The 24,815-nt window shown below is 42.2% G+C and overlaps 1 protein-coding gene across 1 annotated transcript; it reads right to left on the bottom strand.

Annotated features, from left to right (window-relative positions):
* Positions 1-16,219: 16,219 nt before the first annotated feature.
* On the bottom strand, positions 16,220-24,023 carry LOC125883720 (clumping factor A-like). The gene is made up of 3 exons (XM_049568204.1): positions 23,990-24,023; positions 17,329-17,428; positions 16,220-17,104 (listed from the first exon to the last, which is right to left on the bottom strand). The coding sequence occupies exons 2-3, from the start codon at positions 17,423-17,425 to the stop codon at positions 16,461-16,463; spliced, it is 741 nt and encodes a 246-aa protein (XP_049424161.1). The 5' UTR covers positions 17,426-17,428; positions 23,990-24,023; the 3' UTR covers positions 16,220-16,460.
* Between the last annotated feature and the right edge of the window lie 792 nt (positions 24,024-24,815).

Below are 24,815 nucleotides of genomic sequence, written 5' to 3' on the forward strand. Positions count from 1 at the left end.
GTGGCCTCGTAGGACAGGAGTAGGCCTATCTAGCGACGAGGTGAATATTTATTTAGGAATCTAAACCATGTTACGATATTGTAGCGACCCTGCAGTAAATGTTCTGTTATAATGTCAATGTTCTGTGAGTTAATGGCATGTTTGGGATTGAATGAGTATAGGTAGGGGGGCGGGGTGCAAGTGTGACAGGGATGAGAACTGTGTCAGTGCGCATGCTGGTGTGTGTATGAGCGAGCTGGAGGAGAGAGCAGGAGTGCACAGTTGGAGTTACAGCTAAGTTCTTGTTTGTTGGTTGTTTTGGTGTAGTTACGGCCAACAGTAACCTGTACTGTTCAGTAATAAACGGTGGTTTGCCGAATAACTGCGTCATCCTTTCCACACATCCTGGCGGACGCTACAATATGTTATAGCTTACCAGTGAGATATAGGTTATCTGTGAGATATAACGTTATGTTAGGAGTGTTTTATTTCTAATTGTTTTGGTAACAGAGTGTTCTTCCACAGGAGTTTTTTCCACCTGGAATAAGCAACGCCGATATTCACTCGCGTTTTGTCCCGTCCTCGCTTATCTGACCTTTTCTTTTATTTGGTGGCGTTGATTCCCTCACCCCGTATTGAGCGTCAGCTTCTCTGTCTCCAGTGATGGCAAGTTCTAAGTAAATGCGAAAGGCAAAGCGCGTATATCCCTTTCGGGCCACTGTATTCAAATATGGCGACGCAAGAGGGCAGCCTCCAGTACACCGCATCCTGCCTGTGTATATATAGAGAAATCATTCTAAACCTATGAGAAAGCTTCCACTTGTATGTGAATTGCATTACACTTTAATAAATATATATTTATGAAAGCAATAGTTGATATTTGCTAATAAACAACCACGTAAATTACACATTGTAACTTTAAAGCATCAAGCATTTGACCTGACGAATCTCCTGCTTGGACTGAAACGTTGTCCTTTTTGAATACAATTTGTGGCATGTCTGTAGGCGTCATTTCACTGAAAAATAAGAGAGGACATTTTGTATACCTGTGAATTACAGACAGGATGTCGTGAGGGATTCAGACTTTTTAGCTTATTAAGCACTTGCCACCATGACAGCTACGTCAGCATCATCACCGGTGTCTGTGTTATCGTCAGAGTCGCTGTCTGCCAGCTCAGTATCGTCATTGGAGTTTGCGTCATCATCAATCAGTACATTTACAAGCAGCGTAAGAATATCTTAGCTTAGTCCAACTGAAACCAGACTTTTAAATGCATGTAAACAGCTTAGTCCGACTGAAATTGGACTATCCGTAGCTCGACTAACACACTTAGATAATTCCATGCTTGTACCACTTTTTCTTTCGTGAGCTTTCACCCTGAAGAAGAAGCAGATGATGTAGCAGCAGTGCAGTAACTCCCAGAAAAACAAACAAACACACACCATGGTGACCGAGAAGCAGAAGACGCACTTCTGGACGGATGAGGAAACTACATTCATGCTCCGACAGCTAAAGGAGCTAAACATTATGAAGTTTATGGATGGTAGGAAATCGCGAAATGCCGATTTATTTTAAAAAGTTTCTGAACAAGAACCGGAGCTATTTCAATATGCACTATATTTAAAAAGTACATAGCACCGCCCATCGAGGCAGACTCAGACGTACTTTGTACTCAGACAAGACGAGAAGGGGTGAGCTATGACCTTAATTCGACTACTGCGTGCATGTAAACGTATTGAATGTCGCTCTCCACCACCTTATCTACGTCAGCGGAGGTCATCATGCTGGCCACATCATCTGCGTCCATTTTGCTCAACACCTCATCAGGGTCAGCGGGGTCATGCTATTCGCCACTTCATCGCCACCAGAAAAGTGGTTTTGAAATGAATTAATAAATATTACAGGTACACAGACACAGAAAAAAGCACAAAAATGCAGATATTGAAACTGACACAAACCTTTTATTTCATGTTGTCACAAGCTTTTACATCATTGTCACCTGTCAACTTTATCTGTCCCCGAAGGACAACTGGTTTAACACCACACAGTTCAACAAAATGTGGTCCCATTATTGTAAGACAATGCTTCAGAGGGCTTTAGTGTACATAGCCTGGCAATCAAGATGATACCTGTTTTACTGTAGATCAGGTGTTAGGTTGGAGAGCTGCATAGATAGAACATGTACACATGTATATATATCGTACAAAATATACAATTTCTTTTAACGATTTTTGAGGGATTCTCACGTCTTAGCTTATTGAGCATCGTCGTCGGAGTCTGCGTCATCGTCAGAGTCGCTGTCTGCTGCTGCAGCTACGTCAGCATCGTCGTCGGAGTCTGCGTCATCGTCAGAGTCGCTGTCTGCTGCTGCAGCTACGTCAGCGTCATCGTCTGAGTCTGCGTCATCATCAGAGTCGCTGTCTGCTGCTGCAGCTACGTCAGCATCGTCGTCGGAGTCTGCGTCATCATCATCGTCTGAGTCGCTGTCTGCTGCTGCAGCTACATCAGCATCGTCGTCGGAGTCTGCGTCATCATCATCGTCTGAGTCGCTGTCTGCTGCTGCAGCTACGTCAGCGTCTTCGTCAGAGTCTGCGTCATCGTCAGAGTCGTTGTCTGCTGCTGCAGCTACGTCAGCGTCGTCGTCAGAGTCTGCGTCATCATCATCATCAGAGTCGCTGTCTGCTGCTACAGCTACATCAGCGTCTTCGTCTGAGTCTGCATCATCGTCAGAGTCACTGGCCGCCGCCAGATCATCTGCGTCAGCAGAGGTCATGTTGCTTGCCACCTCATCTGCGTCAGCGGAGGTCATCATGCTGGCCACATCATCTTCGTCCAAGCTGCTCAACGCGTCATCTGTGTCAGCGGAGGTCATGTTGCGTGCCACCTCATCTGCATCAGCGTCGTCATGGTGCTCACAGCCAGGTCCTGAATGTCAGAGTCGGACATTGCATCGTCGACAGTGACGTCTTTGAGCGCCTTGTCTATTGCAGGGCCGTTCTTGGCAATAGCATCGTCCAGAGCCTTTTCATCTTTAGAAGTAATTGCATCCATAAATAAAAGACAGTTAGTCAAACTGTTGTCCCTAAAGAACTTGACAAGTTCTGTAATTGTTTTAAAAATTGCACAAGACATTGACTTCCTAACATACATACAGTGTTATAGCATTGAATCAATACATGAGACATCTGGTGCACATATCACACTACTTCAACTATTATGACAACTATCACATTACATTAGATCATCTAGTTACCTGGGTCTACTGCAGCAGCCTTTTTGGCTGGTGCTGCTGGTGCTGCAGTGATCACAGCCACCAAAGCAAAGGCCAGCACCAAAATTTGGATCTTCATTTTCTGAAAGAAATCATAAAAACTTACATAAATACTATCAAACAGTCTGTGAGCATTTAGTAACTGACTCTGTTGGGTTTGTGAAAGGAGTGAAATAAAGGTACTGGACTCACCTTCAGTTTGCAGTTGCTCTCAGGTCCAAATGACTTCAACTCGAAACAGGAGTATTCTGACTGTCTGACTGATGCACCTCAAATATATACCCCTTTGACCAAAGTATGTTTGTTTACAGTAAGTACAGCATCCAATGAAAAGTTTCCAGGGTTTGATGGTCTTTGACAAACAATGCCTGAAGGCTAATGTTGTAATGCAAAGACACATTGTGACATCAAGGATCAAGTGAACGCTTGTATCACTTTTATTTGCTAATATTGAATACTGATCAGGTGTACAGTATGCTTGGAAGTCCTTCAGTGAAATAATTGGGAGCCTCCTGGCGTTGATTGTACAGCTGTGGTTTTGATATTTGTTTATTTCTAAACATATTTAACTTATAAAAACACAAAGCATTATTGTATTCATATTTGCCTGATATATTCTTAATCATATAAAAAATGAGTGTGGCACATTTCAAATCACACAATATGGAAAGTCTTTTTCAGGAAAAATAATCTGATCATAAGAACAAAGAGCCTCTGAAACTGTGAAACCACAAAAGTGACATGACTTTCAGATGCTCAAAAACTTTTTTGTTTTTTTTTAACTCTCACTCTAATTTGGCTAATATCCTGAGGCTAAGGTAAGTTTGCTAATTAACTGACCAACTCATCAAACAACTGGTTTTAAACAAGGGTGGGGAAACTGCAGGGTGCTCCTGGAATCATTTTATTATTTTAATGCTAACGGTTGTTTACTGTTCATTCAAAGATCCCCATTATAAACATATGAATGTGCCTCTAGTCCTCCTGGGATCCTCCACATTGAAATTAAGTACAAACATTAAATAGTACAGACAAATTAAGATCTAAAAACAATCAAAATACCAAACTGATACTCAAATGATAGAAAATGAGATGTAATTGTAGACTAAACCATAATTCAACAAAGCAGCAGAAAGGAAAAACACTACAAACAAAAGTGATAATAAAACAAGCACACTAATCAGATAAATGTATTTATTTAACAAAACATTCATTCAAATTTGAATTTTACATTGCTGCTATGCCAGGAAATAATAATTTAAAAAAAAGATTCACAGACAGGCAACCAGACATACAAATTACAAATTATGGCAACATGTACATCCACATAAAGAGTCTCAAAAAATTGATTAATTGGTATAGTTAAACAATAAAATGAAATAAAAATACATTAACATAAGTCAATATCAGTTTTGGCCAAATTCACAATTAAATCAGCACAGCACCCTATGACTCCGTAATCTAAATTATGTAACAACAGGAGCCCATAGGATCAAAAACCTGCCTGTCTTTACATGGAGTTTTTTTTCCATTGAGCACATTTTTATGCACCTGTCTGCCAGTCCTCCCTGCAGCTCTAGTGTTGTCTCTAAAAAAGTCAGTCATGAACAATAACATGTTGTTCTTCTCTGTGCCCTTTCTTATCCTGTACACCTCGAAGTTGTTGCGGACTAGCTAGCCTCTCTCCTTAGTAAATATCCCATAGCTCTCTCTTGGCGTATACTCCTGTCTTCTGTGGTGCTCGCTCTATTTTCTGCAGCCGTTACTCTTTCATCCAGCTTCTCCACTTGCTTCTTCATCTCACCCATGGATGTTTCCAACCTGTTGAGGGACAGTTTGGTGTCCCGCAAAGAGTCACTATTCTCCTGTCTGAGTTTCCTCAACCCTGCTAGCATCTCCAACTCTCCACTTGTTTCACTGCAAGCCACGCCTGGCATCATTGCAGCTAGCATTAGCTGCTTTGTGCCGGCCTTAATTTTGTCATGTTTTCCTGATTTGGTGTCCTTCTTGTTTGTTTTCTGACTCAAGCTCATTGTAGTCCAGAGTTTGTTGTGCAGTCTAGTGTTCATTTGTCGACTACATCTCTGCTTTAGGCTATTTTAGTTCAGGGGCTGGTGGAGCTGGGTGTTCAAGCATCTTTCTTGGTCATGACATAGCCAGAAGTCCAACAGATACATTTATAGAAGAATGAGGATATACAAATAAGAACATAAGTACATTCAAATAAGGCTGTGTGCTTATCTTATGGCAAGATATTTCTTTGTAAGCTTTGTAATGGTCATTTTTTCATTCATAGTAGATTTTATATCAATAGGAAGAGAATTTCAGATTGCAATGGACCTGTATATAAAGGTAGATTCAAGAAAATTTATTCTTGGCCCCAGGAGCATTATTTGTTTTAGGCTTTAACTCTCTCCTAGCACAAAAGGGCAAATATGGCCTCAGACTTGAAGGTGCTGACTCTCAGAATGAGGCTGATTTGTTCTTTGCACCACAAAAAAGGCACCAACCAATTACGTTGTGCAGAATGACAATGGCAGGCCTGCTGATCTTTTATGTTTCTCAGCACCTCATATAAAAAAGTATTATATTTCTGTGGCACCTGCCCAGCCACAAACAACAGATCCAGACACCATTTAGGCTAATACACCCCAGAAACAGCGTTGTATGAAAAATAGAAATCTTTATTGTTAAAAAAAGAAATTGTGAATTAAATCAGCTTCACTCAGCAAGAACCATGTTGTTTGGATCTAACAACACAGTAAATTATGCCTCCCCATAATGGGTTGACAGGGCAAAGAAATACATATGCCCAGTGGGTGAGGAGCTCACAAGCTACACCTTCGGAGCTTAAGGTTGCTGGTTTGGGCAGTTAACATCAAAAGCAGCAAAGAAGCAAAACAAAAAACCAAGGCAGCAGCTCACTTGCTACAAAACAAAAACATAATTAATCTTATGCAAGTACTCCCCATGACAACGCAAGACAAGCGAACAAAACGTAAAGATCATAAATCACCGGCTACACAGCAAACCTCTGTCTGGCTTTCCCCCCAGTTACTTGTTTGTAACTTCTTGGGAAGCTCGACAACACACATAAAATTATACATACAATATACAGTAATAATGCATTATTTAATCACAGTACGAAATACGCGGCAGTGGTACCATGTTTGCAATGTCGCCTTATAGCAAGAAGGTTCTGGGTTTGAATCAGCCAGCCGGAGCCCTTCAGTATGGAGTTTGATGTTCTCCCTTTTAAGCGTGGGTTTTCTCCGGGTTCTCCATTTCCTCTCACAATCCAGTGACATGTAGGCTAGGTAAATGGTGGCTCTAAATTGCCAGTCGGTGTGAATGTGAGCATGAATGGTTTTCTGTCTCTTTTGCAGCTCGCTGGTCGGTTTGAATCCACCAATCGGCCGGAGCCCTTCTGTATGGAGTTCGATGTTCTCCTTTTTTCAGCGTGGGTTTCCTGTGGGTTCTCCGTCTCCTCCCACAATCCAGTGACATGCAGGCTAGGCTAATGGTGACTAAATTGTCAGTAGGTGTGAATGTGAGCGTGAATGGTTTCTGTCTCTGTGTGTTAGCCCCTGTGATAGTCTGGTGACCTGCCCAGGCTGTACCTCACTTAGCCCCCCGCAACCCTGTACTAGGATAAGTGGTTATGAAACATGAATAAATGAATGAGTACAAAATACATAATGAACCCTCCCCCGAATACAAACATGTCTGTACCACATAGCAGTAATCAGTCAGCACACACCGCTACCTCAGGGTAGGAAACCTCCCAGACACTGAACTCTCCTATCAACAGACTGTATTATTTTATGTTTCAACAAGACCACTAAAGATGCCACAACACTGTCATGCATACAATAGTTTCCTTACAACACAGCAAGACGATCTATGGTTACAATCAGCGTACTGTTGGTAACTTCAGTCAACATTAGGGATGGGTACTGAAATCTGGTATAATGAGCTGCTGGGCTAAATTTCCAAGACCATAGCACTGATAAGCGCCGAAGTTATTGGGTCTTTTATCAGTACTTTTAAGCATTTTGGTCTGATTCATTATCATCCTGCAACCTCTCACCTGCACTCTGTGCAGGGGCTGACCTCGACCACACACACACACACACACACACACACAGACACACACACACACACACACACACACACACACACACACACACACACTCATGTATGTATGCCTGTGCGTGTGACACGGAGTAATGTTGGTGAACAGCAGAGAGGCTGTGGTAGAAACAACGTGAAGATAGCTCAAAAATTACTAGAGTTGATGGCACCTATATTCATTACTGTAGGTGCAATTAAACTTTTGCAAGTAAAAAGTACTCATACTTATAATACCTCATAAATACACATATTCAGTGAGAATAAACATGTAGACAGCAATATTTCATTCTGCTCTGTCCACAGTTCCTCATCACACAGTAAAAAGTACAAAAATGTATTTATTTAAACTGAGATAAACCTTTTTTTCATGTTGTCACAAGCATTTATAACAACTTCAATTGTCAACTTTATATGTCCCAAAAAGACAACTGGTTTGACAACATGGAGTGCAATAAAATGTGATCCCATTATTGTAAGACAATGCCTCAGATGGCTTTATTGTACATAGTTTGGTGGTCATGATGATCCCAATTTTGCTGTAGATCAGGCATTAAGTTAATAACAACTTTTTCGCCTTAAACGCTGAAAATAAAATAAAAGAGGGAGACAGGTTTTTCCTATTTTATCTTATTTTGTTATACTTCTCCCTCTTCCCTCTCTGGGAGCGCCCTACCTCCCCCCGCCCACTCCCGTCTCGAACACGGAGGCCTCCCTCTCCGCGGAGCCCGCACTCCCGGCCCCACACATACCCCCGAAGCTCGGGTCTCCCTCTCCGTGGAGCCCCCCCGCCCTCCCGGCTCCGCTCCGCTCCCAGGGCCAACCCTTGCGCCCTCCGACTGGGGTCCCTCTGTTTTTGTCTTTTATGCAAAAGGTACATTATCATTATCTCCTCCACAGTCACCATGTTTGTTTTTGAGTTTGTTGTTGTCATAAACTTTTGACTCTGGGCTGCCCCCTGGTGGATATATTGGTTAACATCCATGCCAACATAAAGGACGCATGGAAGCATGTGGGCAGTGACAGTAACATCGTTTGAAACAGATGTATACATTTTCGTACGTAAAGGGAGCATAAATGGGCCTTTAGTCCAACTGAAATTGGACTACCCGTAGCTCGACTAACACACCTAGATAATTTTATGCATGTACCACTTTTTCTTGCGCGCGCTTTCACCCTGAAGAAGAAGCAGATGACGTAGCAGCAGTGCAGTAACTCCCAGAAAAACAAACAAACACACACCATGGTGACCGAGAAGCAGAAGATGCACTTCTGGACGGATGAGGAAACTACATTCATGCTCTGACATCTAAAGGAGCTAAACATTATGAAGTTTATGGATGGTAGGAAATCGCAAAACGCCAGTTGATTTTGAAAAGTTTCTGAACAAGAACCGGAGCTATTTCAATATGCACTATATTAAAAAGTACGCAGCACCGCCCATCGAGGCAGACTCAGACGTACTTTGTACTCAGACAAGACCAGAAGGGGCGAGCTATGACCTTAATTTGACTACTGCGTGCATGTAAACGTATTGAATGCCGCTCTCCACCACCTTATCTACGTCAGCAGAGGTCATCATGCTGGCCACATCATCTGCGTCCATTTTGCTCAACACCTCATCATTGTCAGCGGGGGTCGTGCTATTCACCATCTCATCGCCACCAGAAAAGTGGTTTTGAAATGAATTAATAAATATTACAGGTACACAGACACAGAAAAAAGCACAAGAATGCAGATATTGAAACTGACACAAACTTTTTATTTCATGTTGTCACAAGCTTTTACATCAATGTCACCTGTCAACTTTATCTGTCCCCGAAGGACAACTGGTTTAACACCACACAGTGCAACAAAATGTGGTCTCATTATTGTAAGACAATGCTTCAGAGGGCTTTAGTGTACATAGCCTGGGGGTCAAGTGATACCTGTTTCACTGTAGATCAGGTGTTAGGTTGGAGAGCTGCATAGATAGAACACGTACACATGTATATATATATCGTACAAAATATACATTTTTTTAACGATTTTTGAGGGATTCTCACGTCTTAGCTTATTGAGCATCGTCGTTGGAGTCTGCGTCATCGTCAGAGTCGCTGTCTGCTGCTGCAGCTACGTCAGCATCGTCGTCGGAGTCTGCGTCATCGTCAGAGTCGCTGTCTGATGCTTCAGCTACGTCAGCATCGTCGTCGGAGTCTGCGTCATCGTCAGAGTCGCTGTCTGCTGCTTCAGCTACGTCAGCATCGTCGTCGGAGTCTGAGTCATCGTCAGAGTCACTGTCTGCTGCTTCAGCTACATCAGCATCGTCGTCGGAGTCTGCGTCATCATCATCGTCAGTGTCGCTGTCTGCTGCTGCAGCTACATCAGCGTCTTCGTCTGAGTCTGCATCATCGTCAGAGTCACTGGCTGCCGCCAGATCATCTGCGTCAGCAGAGGTCATGTTGCTTGCCACCTCATCTGCGTCAGCGGAGGTCATCATGCTGGCCACATCATCTTCGTCCAAGCTGCTCAACGCGTCATCTGTGTCAGCAGAGGTCATGTTGCTTGCCACCTCATCTGCATCAGCGTCGTTCATGTTGCTCACAGCCAGGTCCTGAATGTCAGAGTCGGACATTGCATCGTCGACAGTGACGTCTTTGAGCGCCTTGTCTATTGCAGGGCCGTTCTTGGCAATAGCATCATCCAGAGCCTTTTCATCTTTAGAAGTAATTGCATCCATAAATAAAAGACTGTTAGTCAAAGTGTTGTCTGTAAAGAACTTGACAAGTTCTGTAATTGTTTTAAAAATTGCACAAGACACTGACTTCCTAACATACATACAGTGTTATAGCATTGAATCAATACATGAGACATCTGGTGCACGTATCACACTACTTCAGCTATTATGACAACTATCACATTACATTAGATCATCTAGTTACCTGGGTCTACTGCAGCAGCCTTTTTGGCTGGTGCTGCTGGTGCTGCAGTGATCACAGCCACCAAAGCAAAGGCCAGCACCAAAATTTGGATCTTCATTTTCTGAAAGAAATCATAAAATCTTACATAAACACTATCAAACAGTCTGTGAGCATTTAGTAACTGACTCTGTTGGGTTTGTGGAAGGAGTGAAACAAATGTACTGGACTCACCTTCAGTTTGCAGTTGCTCTCAGGTCCAAATGACTTCAACTCGAAACAGGAGTATTCTGACTGTCTGATGCACCTCAAATTTATACCCCTTTGACCAAAGTATGTTTGTTTACAGTAAGTACAGCATCCAATGAAAAGTTTCCAGGGTTTGATGGTCTTTGACAAACAATGCCTGAAGGCTAATGTTGTAATGCAAAGACACATTGTGACATCAAGGATCAAGTGAACGCTTGTATCACTTTTATTTGCTAATACTGAATACTGATCAGGTGTACAGTATGTATAGTAGTCCTTCAGTGAATTAACTGGGAGCCTCCTGGCGTTGATTGTACAGCTGTAGTTTTGATATTTGTTTATATCTAAACATATTTAACTTATAAAAACACAAAGCATTATTGTATTCATATTTGCCTGATATATTCTTAATCATATAAAAAATGAGTGTGGCACATTTCAAATCACACAAAACAAGTCTGGAAAGTCTTTTTCAGGAAAAATAATCTGATCATAAGAACAAAGAGCCTCTGAAACTGTGAAACCACAAAAGTGACATGACTTTCAGATGCTCAAAAACTTTTTTGTTGTTTTTTTAACTCTCACTCTAATTTGGCTAATATCCTGAGGCTAAGGTAAGTTTGCTAATTAACTGACCAACTCAGCAAACAACTGGTTTTAAACAAGGGTGGGGAAACTGCAGGGTGCTCCTGGAATCATTTTATTATTTTAATGCTAACAATTGTTTACTGTTCATTCAACGATCCCCATTATAAACATATGAGTGTGCCTCTAGTCTTCCTGGGGTCCTCCACATTGAAATTAAGTATAAACATAAAATAGTACAGACAAATTAAGATCTAAAAACAATCAAAATACCAAACTGATACTCAAATGATAGAAAATGAGATGTAATTGTAGACTAAACCATAATTCAACAAAGCAGCAGAAAGGAAAGACACTACAAACATACGTGATAATAAAACAAGCACACTAATCAGATAAATGTATTTATTTAACAAAACATTCATTCAAATTTGAATTTTACATTGCTGCTATGCCAGGAAATAATAATTTAAAAAAAAGATTCACAGACAGGCAACCAGACATACAAATTACAAATTATGGCAACATGTACATCCACATAAAGAGTCTCAAAAAATTGATTAATTGGTATAGTTAAACAATAAAATGAAATAAAAATACATTAACATAAGTCAATATCAGTTTTGGCCAAATTCACAATTAAATCAGCACAGCACCCTCTGACTCCGTAATCTAAATTATGTAACGACAGGAGCCCATAGGATCAAAAACCTGCCTGTCTTTACATGGAGTTTTTTTTTCCATTGAGCACATTTTTATGCACCTGTCTGCCAGTCCTCCCTGCAGCTCTAGTGTTGTCTCTAAAAAAGTCAGTCATGAACAATAACATGTCGTTCTTCTCTGTGCCCTTTCTTATCCTGTACACCTCGAAGTTGTTGCGGACTAGCTAGCCTCTCTCCTTAGTAAATATCCCATAGCTCTCTCTTGGCGTATACTCCTGTCTTCTGTGGTGCTCGCTCTATTTTCTGCAGCCGTTACTCTTTCATCCAGCTTCTCCACTTGCTTCTTCATCTCACCCATGGATATTTCCAACCTGTTGAGGGACAGTTTGGTGTCCCGGACAGAGTCACTATTCTCCTGTCTGAGTTTCCTCAACCCTGCTAGCATCTCCAACTCTCCACTTGTTTCACTGCAAGCCACGCCTGGCATCATTGCAGCTAGCATTAGCTGCTTTGTGCCGGCCTTAATTTTGTCATGTTTTCCTGATTTGGTGTCCTTCTTGTTTGTTTTCTGACTCAAGCTCATTGTAGTCCAGAGTTTGTTGTGCAGTCTAGTGTTCATTTGTCGACTACATCTCTGCTTTAGGCTATTTTAGTTCAGGGGCTGGTGGAGCTGGGTGTTCAAGCATCTTTCTTGGTCATGACATAGCCAGAAGTCCAACAGATACATTTATAGAAGAATGAGGATATACAAATAAGAACATAAGTACATTCAAATAAGGCTGTGTGCTTATCTTATGGCAAGATATTTCTTTGTAAGCTTTGTAATGGTCATTTTTTCATTCATAGTAGATTTTATATCAATAGGAAGAGAATTTCAGATTGCAATGGACCTGTATATAAAGGTAGATTCAAGAAAATTTATTCTTGGCCCCAGGAGCATTATTTGTTTTAGGCTTTAACTCTCTCCTAGCACAAAAGGGCAAATATGGCCTCAGACTTGAAGGTGCTGACTCTCAGAATGAGGCTGATTTGTTCTTTGCACCACAAAAAAGGCCCCAACCAATCACGTTATGCAGAATGACAATGGCAGGCCTGCTGATCTTTTATGTTTCTCAGCACCTCATATAAAAAAGTATTATATTTCTGTGGCACCTGCCCAGCCACAAACAACAGATCCAGACACCATTTAGGCTAATACACCCCAGAAACAGCGTTGTATGAAAAATAGAAATCTTTATTGTTAAAAAAAAAGAAATTGTGAATTAAATCAGCTTCACTCAGCAAGAACCATGTTGTTTGGATCTAACAACACAGTAAATTATGCCTCCCCATAATGGGTTGACAGGGCAAAGAAATACATACGCCCAGTGGGTGAGGAGCTCACAAGCTACACCTTCGGAGCTTAAGGTTGCTGGTTTGGGCAGTTAACATCAAAAGCAGCAAAGAAGCAAAACAAAAAACCAAGGCAGCAGCTCACTTGCTACAAAACAAAAACATAATTAATCTTATGCAAGTACTCCCCATGACAACGCAAGACAAGCGAACAAAACGTAAAGATCATAAATCACCGGCTACACAGCAAACCTCTGTCTGGCTTTCCCCCCAGTTACTTGTTTGTAACTTCTTGGGAAGCTCGACAACACACATAAAATTATACATACAATATACAGTAATAATGCATTATTTAATCACAGTACGAAATACGCAGCAGTGGTACCATGTTTGCAATGTCGCCTTATAGCAAGAAGGTTCTGGGTTTGAATCAGCCAGCCGGAGCCCTTCAGTATGGAGTTTGATGTTCTCCCTTTTAAGCGTGGGTTTTCTCCGGGTTCTCCATTTCCTCTCACAATCCAGTGACATGTAGGCTAGGTAAATGGTGGCTCTAAATTGCCAGTCGGTGTGAATGTTAGCATGAATGGTTTTCTGTCTCTTTTGCAGCTCGCTGGTCGGTTTGAATCCACCAATCGGCCGGAGCCCTTCTGTATGGAGTTCGATGTTCTCCTTTTTTCAGCGTGGGTTTCCTGTGGGTTCTCCGTCTCCTCCCACAATCCAGTGACATGCAGGCTAGGCTAATGGTGACTAAATTGTCAGTAGGTGTGAATGTGAGCGTGAATGGTTTCTGTCTCTGTGTGTTAGCCCCTGTGATAGTCTGGTGACCTGCCCAGGCTGTACCTCACTTAGCCCCCCGCAACCCTGTACTAGGATAAGTGGTTATGAAACATGAATAAATGAATGAGTACAAAATACATAATGAACCCTCCCCCGAATACAAACATGTCTGCACCACATAGCAGTAATCAGTCAGCACACACCGCTACCTCAGGGTAGGAAACCTCCCAGACACTGAACTCTCCTATCAACAGATTGTATTATTTTATGTTTCAACAAGACCACTAAAGATGCCACAACACTGTCATGCATACAATAGTTTCCTTACAACACAGCAAGAGGATCTATGGTTACAATCAGCGTACTGTTGGTAACTTCAGTCAACATTAGGGATGGGTACTGAAATCTGGTATAATGAGCTGCTGGGCTAAATTCGCAAGACCATAGCACTGATAAGCGCCAAAGTTATTGGGTCTTTTATCAGTACTTTTAAGCATTTTGGTCTGATTCATTATCATCCTGCAACCTCTCACCTGCACTCTGTGCAGGGGCTGACCTCGACCACACAGACACACACACACACACACACACACTCATGTATGTATGTCTGTGCGTGTGACATGGAGTAATGTTGGTGAACAGCAGAGAGGCTGTGGTAGAAACAACGTGAAGATAGCTCAAAAATTACTAGAGTTGATGGCACCTATATTCATTACTGTAGGTGCAATTAAACTTTTGCAAGTAAAAAGTACTCATACTTATAATACCTCATAAATACACATATTCAGCGAGCATAAACATGTAGACAGCAGCATTTCATTCTGCTCTGTCCACAGTTCCTCATCACACAGTAAAAAGTACAAAAATGCATTTATTTAAACTGAGATAAACCTTTTTTTTCATGTTGTCACAAGCATTTATAACAACTTCAATTGTCAACTTTATATGTCCCAAAAAGACAACTGGTTTGTCAACATGGAGTGCAATAAAATGTGATCCCATTATTGTAAGACAATGCCTCAGATGGCTTTATTGTACATAGTTTGGTGGTCATGATGATCCCAATTTTGCTGTAGATCAGGCATTAAGTTAATAACAACTTTTTCGCCTTAAACGCTGAAAATAAAATAAAAGAGGGAGACAGGTTTTTCCTATTTTATCTTATTTTGTTATATTTCTCCCTCTCCCCTCTCTGGGAGCGCCCTACCTCCCCCCGCCCACTCCCGTCTCGAACACGGAGGCCTCCCTCTCCGCGGAGCCCGCACTCCCGGCCCCACACATACCCCCGAAGCTCGGGTCTCCCTCTCCGTGGAGCCCCCCGCCCTCCCGGCTCCGCTCCGCTCCCAGGGCCGACCCTTGCGCCCTCCGACTGGGGTCCCTCTGTTTTTGTCTTTTATGCAAAAGGTACATTATCAATATCTCCTCCACAGTCACCATGTTTGTTTTTGAGTTTGTTGTTGTCATAAACTTTTGACTCTGGGCTGCCCCCTGGTGGATATATTGGTTAACATCCATGCCAACATAAAGGACGCATGGAAGCATGTGGGCAGTGACAGTAACATCGTTTGAAACAGATGTATACATTTTCGTACGTAAAGGGAGCATAAATGGGCCTTTAGTCCAACTGAAATTGGACTACCCGTAGCTCGACTAACACACCTAGATAATTTTATGCATGTACCACTTTTTCTTGCGCGAGCTTTCACCCTGAAGAAGAAGCAGATGACGTAGCAGCAGTGCAGTAACTCCCAGAAAAACAAACAAACACACACCATGGTGACCGAGAAGCAGAAGATGCACTTCTGGACGGATGAGGAAACTACATTCATGCTCCGACAGCTAAAGGAGCTAAACATTATGAAGTTTATGGATGGTAGGAAATCGCAAAACGCCAGTTGATTTTGAAAAGTTTCTGAACAAGAACTGGAGCTATTTCAATATGCACTATATTAAAAAGTACGCAGCACTGCCCATCGAGGCAGACTCAGACGTACTTTGTACTCAGACAAGACCAGAAGGGGCGAGCTATGACCTTAATTTGACTACTGCGTGCATGTAAACGTATTGAATGCCGCTCTCCACCACCTTATCTACGTCAGCAGAGGTCATCATGCTGGCCACATCATCTGCGTCCGTTTTGCTCAACACCTCATCATTGTCAGCGGGGGTCGTGCTATTCACCACCTCATCGCCACCAGAAAAGTGGTTTTGAAATGAATTAATAAATATTACAGGTACACAGACACAGAAAAAAGCACAAGAATGCAGATATTGAAACTGACACAAACCTTTTATTTCATGTTGTCACAAGCTTTCACATCATTGTCACCTGTCAACTTTATCTGTCCCCGAAGGACAACTGGTTTAACACACACAGTGCAACAAAATGTGGTCCCATTATTGTAAGACAATACTTCAGAGGGCTTTAGTGTACATAGCCTGGGGGTCAAGTGATACCTGTTTCACTGTAGATCAGGTGCAGGAGAGCTGCATAGATAGAACATGTACACATGTATATATATCGTACAAAATATACATTTTTTTTAACGATTTTTGAGGGATTCTCGCGTCTTAGCTTATTGAGCATCGTCGTCGGAGTCTGCGTCATCGTCAGAGTCGCTGTCTGCTGCTGCAGCTACGTCAGCATCGTCGTCGGAGTCTGCGTCATCGTCGGAGTCGCTGTCTGCTGCTGCAGCTACGTCAGCATCGTCGTCGGAGTCTGCGTCATCGTCAGAGTCGCTGTCTGATGCTTCAGCTACGTCAGCATCGTCGTCGGAGTCTGAGTCATCGTCAGAGTCGCTGTCTGCTGCTTCAGCTACGTCAGCATCGTCGTCGGAGTCTGCGTCATCATCATCGTCAGTGTCGCTGTCTGCTGCTGCAGCTACATCAGCGTCTTCGTCTGAGTCTGCATCATCGTCAGAGTCACTGGCCGCCGCCAGATCATCTGCGTCAGCAGAGGTCATGTTGCTTGCCACCTCATCTGCGTCAGCGGAGGTCATCATGCTGGCCACATCATCTTCGTCCAAGCTGCTCAACGCGTCATCTGTGTCAGCGGAGGTCATGTTGCTTGCCACCTCATCTGCATCAGCGTCGTTCATGTTGCTCACAGCCAGGTCCTGAATGTCAGAGTCGGACATTGCATCGTCGACAGTGACGTCTTTGAGCGCCTTGTCTATTGCAGGGCCGTTCTTGGCAATAGCATCGTCCAGAGCCTTTTCATCTTTAGAAGTAATTGCATCCATAAATAAAAGACAGTTAGTCAAAGTGTTGTCTGTAAAGAACTTGACAAGTTCTGTAATTGTTTTAAAAATTGCACAAGACACTGACTTCCTAACATACATACAGTGTTATAGCATTGCATCAATACATAAGACATCTGGTGCACGTATCACACTACTTCAGCTATTATGACAACTATCACATTACATTAGATCATCTAGTTACCTGGGTCTACTGCAGCAGCCTTTTTGGCTGGTGCTGCTGGTGCTGCAGTGATCACAGCCACCAAAGCAAAGGCCAGCACCAAAATTTGGATCTTCATTTTCTGAAAGAAATCATAAAATCTTACATAAACACTATCAAACAGTCTGTGAGCATTTAGTAACTGACTCTGTTGGGTTTGTGGAAGGAGTGAAACAAATGTACTGGACTCACCTTCAGTTTGCAGTTGCTCTCAGGTCCAAATGACTTCAACTCGAAACAGGAGTATTCTGACTGTCTGACTGATGCACCTCAAATTTATACCCCTTTGACCAAAGTATGTTTGTTTACAGTAAGTACAGCATCCAATGAAAAGTTTCCAGGGTTTGATGGTCTTTGACAAACAATGCCTGAAGGCTAATGTTGTAATGCAAAGACACACTGTGACATCAAGGATCAAGTGAACACTTGTATCACTTTTATTTGCTAATATTGAATATTGAACAGGTGTACAGTATGCTTGGAAGTCCTTCAGTGAAATAACTGTTACTGTTACTATATTGACTGTGTGTGTGTTGTGTCTTGTTCGTTTTCTGACTCAAGCTCATTGTAGTCCAGAGTTTGTTGTGCAGTCTAGTGTTCATTTGTCGACTACATCTCTGCTTTAGGCTATTTTAGTTCAGGGTCTGGTGGAGCTGGGTGTTCAAGCATCTTTCTTGGTCATGACATAGCCAGAAGTCCAACAGATACATTTATAGAAGAATGAGGATATAAAAACAAGAACATAAAATAAGGCTGTGTGCTTATCTTAAGGCAAGATATTTCTTTGTAAGCTTTGTAATGGTAATTTTTTCATTCATGGTAGATTTTATATCAATAGGCAGAGAGTTCGAGGTTGCTACTGTATGGACCTGTATATAAAGGTAGATTCAAGAAAAATCATTCTTGGCCCCGGGAGCATTATTTGTTTTAGGCTGTACCTCTCTCCCAACCCAGAAGGGGCAAATATGGCCTCAGACTTGAAGGTGCTGACTCTCAGAATGAGGCTGATTTGTTCTTTGCACCACAAAAAAAGGCACCAACCAATCACGTTGTGCAGAATGAATAACATATACCTCACAGATAACCTATATCTCACTGGTAAGCTATAACATATCGTAACATGATATGTTAAATGAATATTCACCTCCTTGCTAGATACTCCTGAAAAACTCAAAAAACTCTGCTGTCTGTGCAAGGCTTTTTGTCCTACAATGCCACCGTCACTTCCCATTGGGAAGTGACGGTGGCACACTGAGGCTTTTTACACACTGAGGCTTTAAAAAAAAAGAAATTGTGAATTAAATCAACTTCACTCAGGAAGAACAATGCTGTTTGGATCTACATACGCACACACATGTACATGGCTATTAAAACAAACAACATAAATGCAGAAAAGAAACACTGCACACTGTCTTCAAGTCACAAATTTATTCAACAAGAATAAAAAAGAATAAATACCAAGTTTCAATCCAGGATGGATCTTAAAGCATCAAGCATTTGACCTGGAATCTCCTGCTTGGACTGAAACGTTGTCCTTTTGAATACAATTTGTGGCACATCTGTAGGCGTCATTTCACTGAAAAATAAGAGAGGACATTTTGTATACTTGTGAATTACATACAGGATGTTGTGAGGGATTTTGACTTCTTAGCTTATTAAGCGCCGCCACCATGACAGCTACGTCAGCATCATCACAAGTGTCTGCGTCATCGTCAGAGTTGTTGTCTGCCAGCTCAGCTACGTCAGCATCGTCGTCGGAGATTGCATTTACACGTTTACATGCAGCTTGAGAATATCTTAGCTTGGAAAAAGGAGATGATGTAGCAGCAATGCAGTAACTCCCAAAAAAAAAAAAAAAAAAGCGGCGACCGAGAAGCAGAAGACACACTTCTAGACGGATGAGTAAACTACATTCATGCTCCGACAGCTGAAGGAGCTAAACATTTTGAAGTTTATGGATGGTAGGAAAAAGGAAAACACGGATTTATTTAAGTTTCTGAGTAAGAACCAGAACTAGTTCAGTACGCACTATATTAAAAAGGACACAGCCTATCAAGGTGGAGTCAGACGTGCTTTGGTTAGAAATTAGATTTTGTCCTCTGCATATATACATAGACATGACAAGAAGTCCGACTTGACTGATTAACCAAGCTATGAGCTTAGCTCAACTACCTGCGTGCTCCGACACCTTATGTACGTCAGCGGAGGTCATCATGCTGGCCACATCATCTGCATCCGTGTTGCTCAACACCTCATCAGTGTCAGCGGGGGTCGTGATATTCACCACCTCATCACCACCAGAAAAGTGGTTTTGAAATGAATAAATAAATATTACAGGTACACAGACACAGAAAAAAGCACAAGAATGCAGATATTGAAACTGACACAAACCTTTTATTTCATGTTGTCACAAGCTTTTACATCAATGTCACCTGTCAATTTTATCTGTCCCCGAAGGACAACTGGTTTAACACCACACAGTGCAACAAAATGTGGTCCCATTATTGTAAGACAATGCTTCAGAGGGCTTTAGTGTACATAGCCTGGCAATCAAGATGATACCTGTTTTACTGGAGAGCTGCAGAGATAGAACACATACACATGTTCAGTACAGGCCAAAAGTTTGGACACACCTTCTCATTCAATGCGTTTTCTTTATTTTCATGACTATTTACATTGTAGATTCTCACTGAAGGCATCAAAACTATGAATGAACACATGTGGAGTTATGTACTTAACAAAAAAGGTGAAATAACTGAAAACATGTTTTATATTCTAGTTTCTTCAAAATAGCCACCCTTTGCTCTGATTACTGCTTTGCACACTCTTGGCATTCTCTCCATGAGCTTCAAGATAGTCACCTGAAATGGTTTTCCAACAGTCTTGAAGGAGTTCCCAGAGGTGTTTAGCACTTGTTGGCCCCTTTGCCTTCACTCTGCAGTCCAGCTCACCCCAAACCATCTCGATTGGGTTCAGGTCCGGTGACTGTGGAGGCCAGGTCATCTGTCGCAGCACTCCATCACTCTCCTTCTTGGTCAAATAGCCCTTACACAGCCTGGAGGTGTGTTTGGGGTCATTGTCCTGTTGAAAAATAAATGATCGTCCAACTAAACGCAAACCGGATGGGATGGCATGTCGCTGCAGGATGCTGTGGTAGCCATGCTGGTTCAGTGTGCCTTCAATTTTGAATAAATCCCCAACAGTGTCACCAGCAAAACACCCCCACACCATCACACCTCCTCCTCCATGCTTCACAGTGGGAACCAGGCATGTGGAATCCATCCGTTCACCTTTTCTGCGTCTCACAAAGACACGGCGGTTGGAACCAAAGATCTCAAATTTGGACTCATCAAACCAAAGCACAGATTTCCACTGGTCTAATGTCCATTCCTTGTGTTTCTTGGCCCAAACAAATCTCTTCTGCTTGTTGCCTCTCCTTAGCAGTGGTTTCCTAGCAGCTATTTGACCATGAAGGCCTGATTCGTGCAGTCTCCTCTTAATCTTAATTCATCTGGTCTCTGATCTGAGCTGCTGTTAACTTTTTAGCGATTTCTGAGGCTGGTGACTCGGATGAACTTATCCTCAGAAGCAGAGGTGACTCTTGGTCTTCCTTTCCTGGGTCGGTCCTCATGTGTGCCAGTTTCGTTGTAGCACTTAATGGTTTTTGCGACTCCACTTGGGGACACATTTAAAGTTTTTGCAATTTTCCGGACTGACTGACCTTCATTTCTTAAAGTAATGATGGCCACTCGTTTTTCTTTAGTTAGCTGATTGGTTCTTGCCATAATATGAATTTTAACAGTTGTCCAATAGGGCTGTCGGCTGTGTATTAACCTGACTTCTGCACAACACAACTGATGGTCCCAACCCCATTGACAAAGCAAGAAATTCCACTAATTAACCTGATAAGGCACACCTGTGAAGTGGAAACCATTTCAGGTGACTACCTCTTGAAGCTCATGGAGAGAATGCCAAGAGTGTGCAAAGCAGTAATCAGAGCAAAGGGTGGCTATTTTGAAGAAACTAGAACATAAAACATGTTTTCAGTTATTTCACCTTTTTTTGTTAAGTACATAACTCCACATGTGTTCATTCATAGTTTTGATGCCTTCAGTGAGAATCTACAATGTAAATAGTCATGAAAATAAAGAAAACGCATTGAATGAGAAGGTGTGTCCAAACTTTTGGCCTGTACTGTATATATATTGTATAAAATATATGTTTTTTTTAAATGACTTTTGAAGGATTCTGATTTCTTAGCATATTAAGCACTTGCAGCCACCTCGGCTATGTCAGCATCATCGATGGAGTCTGCGTCAGCGTCGTTGTCTGCCAGCTCAGCTACGTCAGCGACGTCGTTGGAGTCTGCGTCATCATCGGCATCGTTGGCCAATGCCACAGCTACTTCAGCTTCCTCATCAGAGTCTGCGTCATCATCAGCGTCGCTGGCTGCCACCACATCATCTACGTCAGCGGAGGTCATGTTGTTTGCCACCTCCTCTACGTCAGCGGAGGTCATCATGCTCATAGCCAGGTCCTGAATGTCAGAGTCGGACATTGCATCGTTGACAGTGACGTCTTTGAGCGCCTTGTCTATTTCAGGGCCGTTCTTGACAATAGCATCGTCCAGAGCCTTTTCATCTTTAGAAGAAATTGCATCCATAAATAAAAGACAGTTAGTCAAACTGTTGTCTGTAAAGAACTTGGCAAGTTCTGTAATTGTTTTAAAAATTGCACAAGACACTGACTTCCTAACATACAGTACAGGCCAAAAGTTTGGACACACCTTCTCATTCAATGCATTTTCTTTATTTTCATGACTATTTACATTGTAGATTCTCACTGAAGGCATCAAAACTATGAATGAACACATGTGGAGTTATGTACTTAACAAAAAAAGGTGAAATAACTGAAAACATGTTTTATATTCTAGTTTGCACACTCTTGGCATTCTCTCCATGAGCTTCAAGAGGTAGTCACCTGAAATGGTTTCCACTTCACAGGTGTGCCTTATCAGGGTTAATTAGTGGAATTTCTTGCTTTATCAATGGGGTTGGGACCATCAGTTGTGTTGTGCAGAAGTCAGGTTAATACGCAGCCGACAGCCCTATTGGACAACTGTTAAAATTCATATTATGGCAAGAACCAATCAGCTAACTAAAGAAAAACGAGTGGCCATCATTACTTTAAGAAATGAAGGTCAGTCAGTCCGGAAAATTGCAAAAACTTTAAATGTGTCCCCAAGTGGAGTCGCAAAATCCATCAAGCGCTACAACGAAACTGGCACACATGAGGACCGACCCAGGAAAGGAAGACCAAGAGTCACCTCTGCTTCTGAGGATAAGTTCATCCGAGTCACCAGCCTCAGAAATCGCAAGTTAACAGCAGCTCAGATCAGAGACCAGATGAATGCCACACAGAGTTCTAGCAGCAGACCCATCTCTAGAACAACTGTTAAGAGGAGACTGCGCGAATCAGGCCTTCATGGTCAAATAGCTGCTAGGAAACCACTGCTAAGGAGAGGCAACAAGCAGAAGAGATTTGTTTGGGCCAAGAAACACAAGGAATGGACATTAGACCAGTGGAAATCTGTGCTTTGGTCTGATGAGTCCAAATTTGAGATCTTTGGTTCCAACCGCCGTGTCTTTGAGAGACGCAGAAAAGGTGAACGGATGGATTCCACATGCCTGGTTCCCACTGTGAAGCATGGAGGAGGAGGTGTGATGGTGTGGGGGTGTTTTGCTGGTGACACTGTTGGGGATTTATTCAAAATTGAAGGCACACTGAACCAGCATGGCATGCCATCCCATCCGGTTTGCGTTTAGTTGGACCATCATTTATTTTTCAACAGGACAATGACCCCAAACACACCTCCAGGCTGTGTAAGGGCTATTTGACCAAGAAGGAGAGTGATGGAGTGCTGCGGCAGATGACCTGGCCTCCACAGTCACCGGACCTGAACCCAATCGAGATGGTTTGGGGTGAGCTGGACCGCAGAGTGAAGGCAAAGGGGCCAACAAGTGCTAAACACCTCTGGAAACTCCTTCAAGACTGTTGGAAAACCATTTCAGGTGACTACCTCTTGAAGCTCATGGAGAGAATGCCAAGAGTGTGCAAAGCAGTAATCAGAGCAAAGGGTGGCTATTTTGAAGAAACTAGAATATAAAACATGTTTTCAGTTATTTCACCTTTTTTTGTTAAGTACATAACTCCACATGTGTTCATTCATAGTTTTGATGCCTTCAGTGAGAATCTACAATGTAAATAGTCATGAAAATAAAGAAAACGCATTGAATGAGAAGGTGTGTCCAAACTTTTGGCCTGTACTGTACATACAGTGTTATAGCATTGAATCAATACATGAGACATCTGGTGCACATATCACACTACTTCAACTATTATGACAACTATCACATTACATTAGATCATCTAGTTACCTGGGTCTACTGCAGCAGCCTTTTTGGCTGGTGCTGCTGGTGCAGTGATCACAGCCACCAAAGCAAAGGCCAGCACCAAAATTTGGATCTTCATTTTCTGAAAGAAATCATAAAACTTACATAAATACTATCAAACAGTCTGTGAGCATTTAGTAACCGACTCTGTTGGGTTTGTGGAAGGAGTGAAATAAATGTACTGGACTCACCTTCAGTTTGCAGTTGCTCTCAGGTCCAAATGACTTCAACTCGAAACAGGAGTGTTCTGACTGTCTGACTGATGCACCTCAAATTTATACCCCTTTTTGACGGAAGTATGTTTGTTAACAATGACGAGTATCCAATTAATTGTCCAGGTCAGGGTTTGATGGTCTTTGACAAACAATGCCTGAAGGCTAATGTTGTAATGCAAAGACACACTGTGACATCAAGGATCAAGTGAACACTTGTATCACTTTTATTTGCTAATATTGAATATTGAACAGGTGTACAGTATGCTTGGAAGTCCTTCAGTGAAATAACTGTTACTGTTACTATATTGACTGTGTGTGTGTTGTGTCTTGTTCGTTTTCTGACTCAAGCTCATTGTAGTCCAGAGTTTGTTGTGCAGTCTAGTGTTCATTTGTCGACTACATCTCTGCTTTAGGCTATTTTAGTTCAGGGGCTGGTGGAGCTGGGTGTTCAAGCATCTTTCTTGGTCATGACATAGCCAGAAGTCCAACAGATACATTTATAGAAGAATGAGGATATATAAATAAGAACATAAGTACATTCAAATAAGGCTGTGTGCTTATCTTATGGCAAGATATTTCTTTGTAAGCTTTGTAATGGTAATTTTTTCATTCATGGTAGATTTTATATCAATAGGCAGAGAGTTCGAGGTTGCTACTGTATGGACCTGTATATAAAGGTAGATTCAAGAAAAATCATTCTTGGCCCCGGGAGCATTATTTGTTTTAGGCTGTACCTCTCTCCCAACCCAGAAGGGGCAAATATGGCCTCAGACTTGAAGGTGCTGACTCTCAGAATGAGGCT

This window comes from Epinephelus fuscoguttatus, linkage group LG23, assembly GCF_011397635.1.
Source record: "Epinephelus fuscoguttatus linkage group LG23, E.fuscoguttatus.final_Chr_v1".
NCBI lineage: Eukaryota > Metazoa > Chordata > Actinopteri > Perciformes > Serranidae > Epinephelus > Epinephelus fuscoguttatus.

Excerpts from the sequence above, each read along its gene's own strand:
- LOC125883720 (XM_049568204.1), bottom strand. The coding sequence starts at position 17,425 with ATGAAGATCCAAATTTTGGTGCTGGCCTTTGCTTTGGTGGCTGTGATC. Across the intron at positions 17,105-17,328 it reads GGCTGCTGCAGTAGACCCAG|ATGAAAAGGCTCTGGACGAT; the intron begins GTAACTAGATGA and ends TTACTTCTAAAG.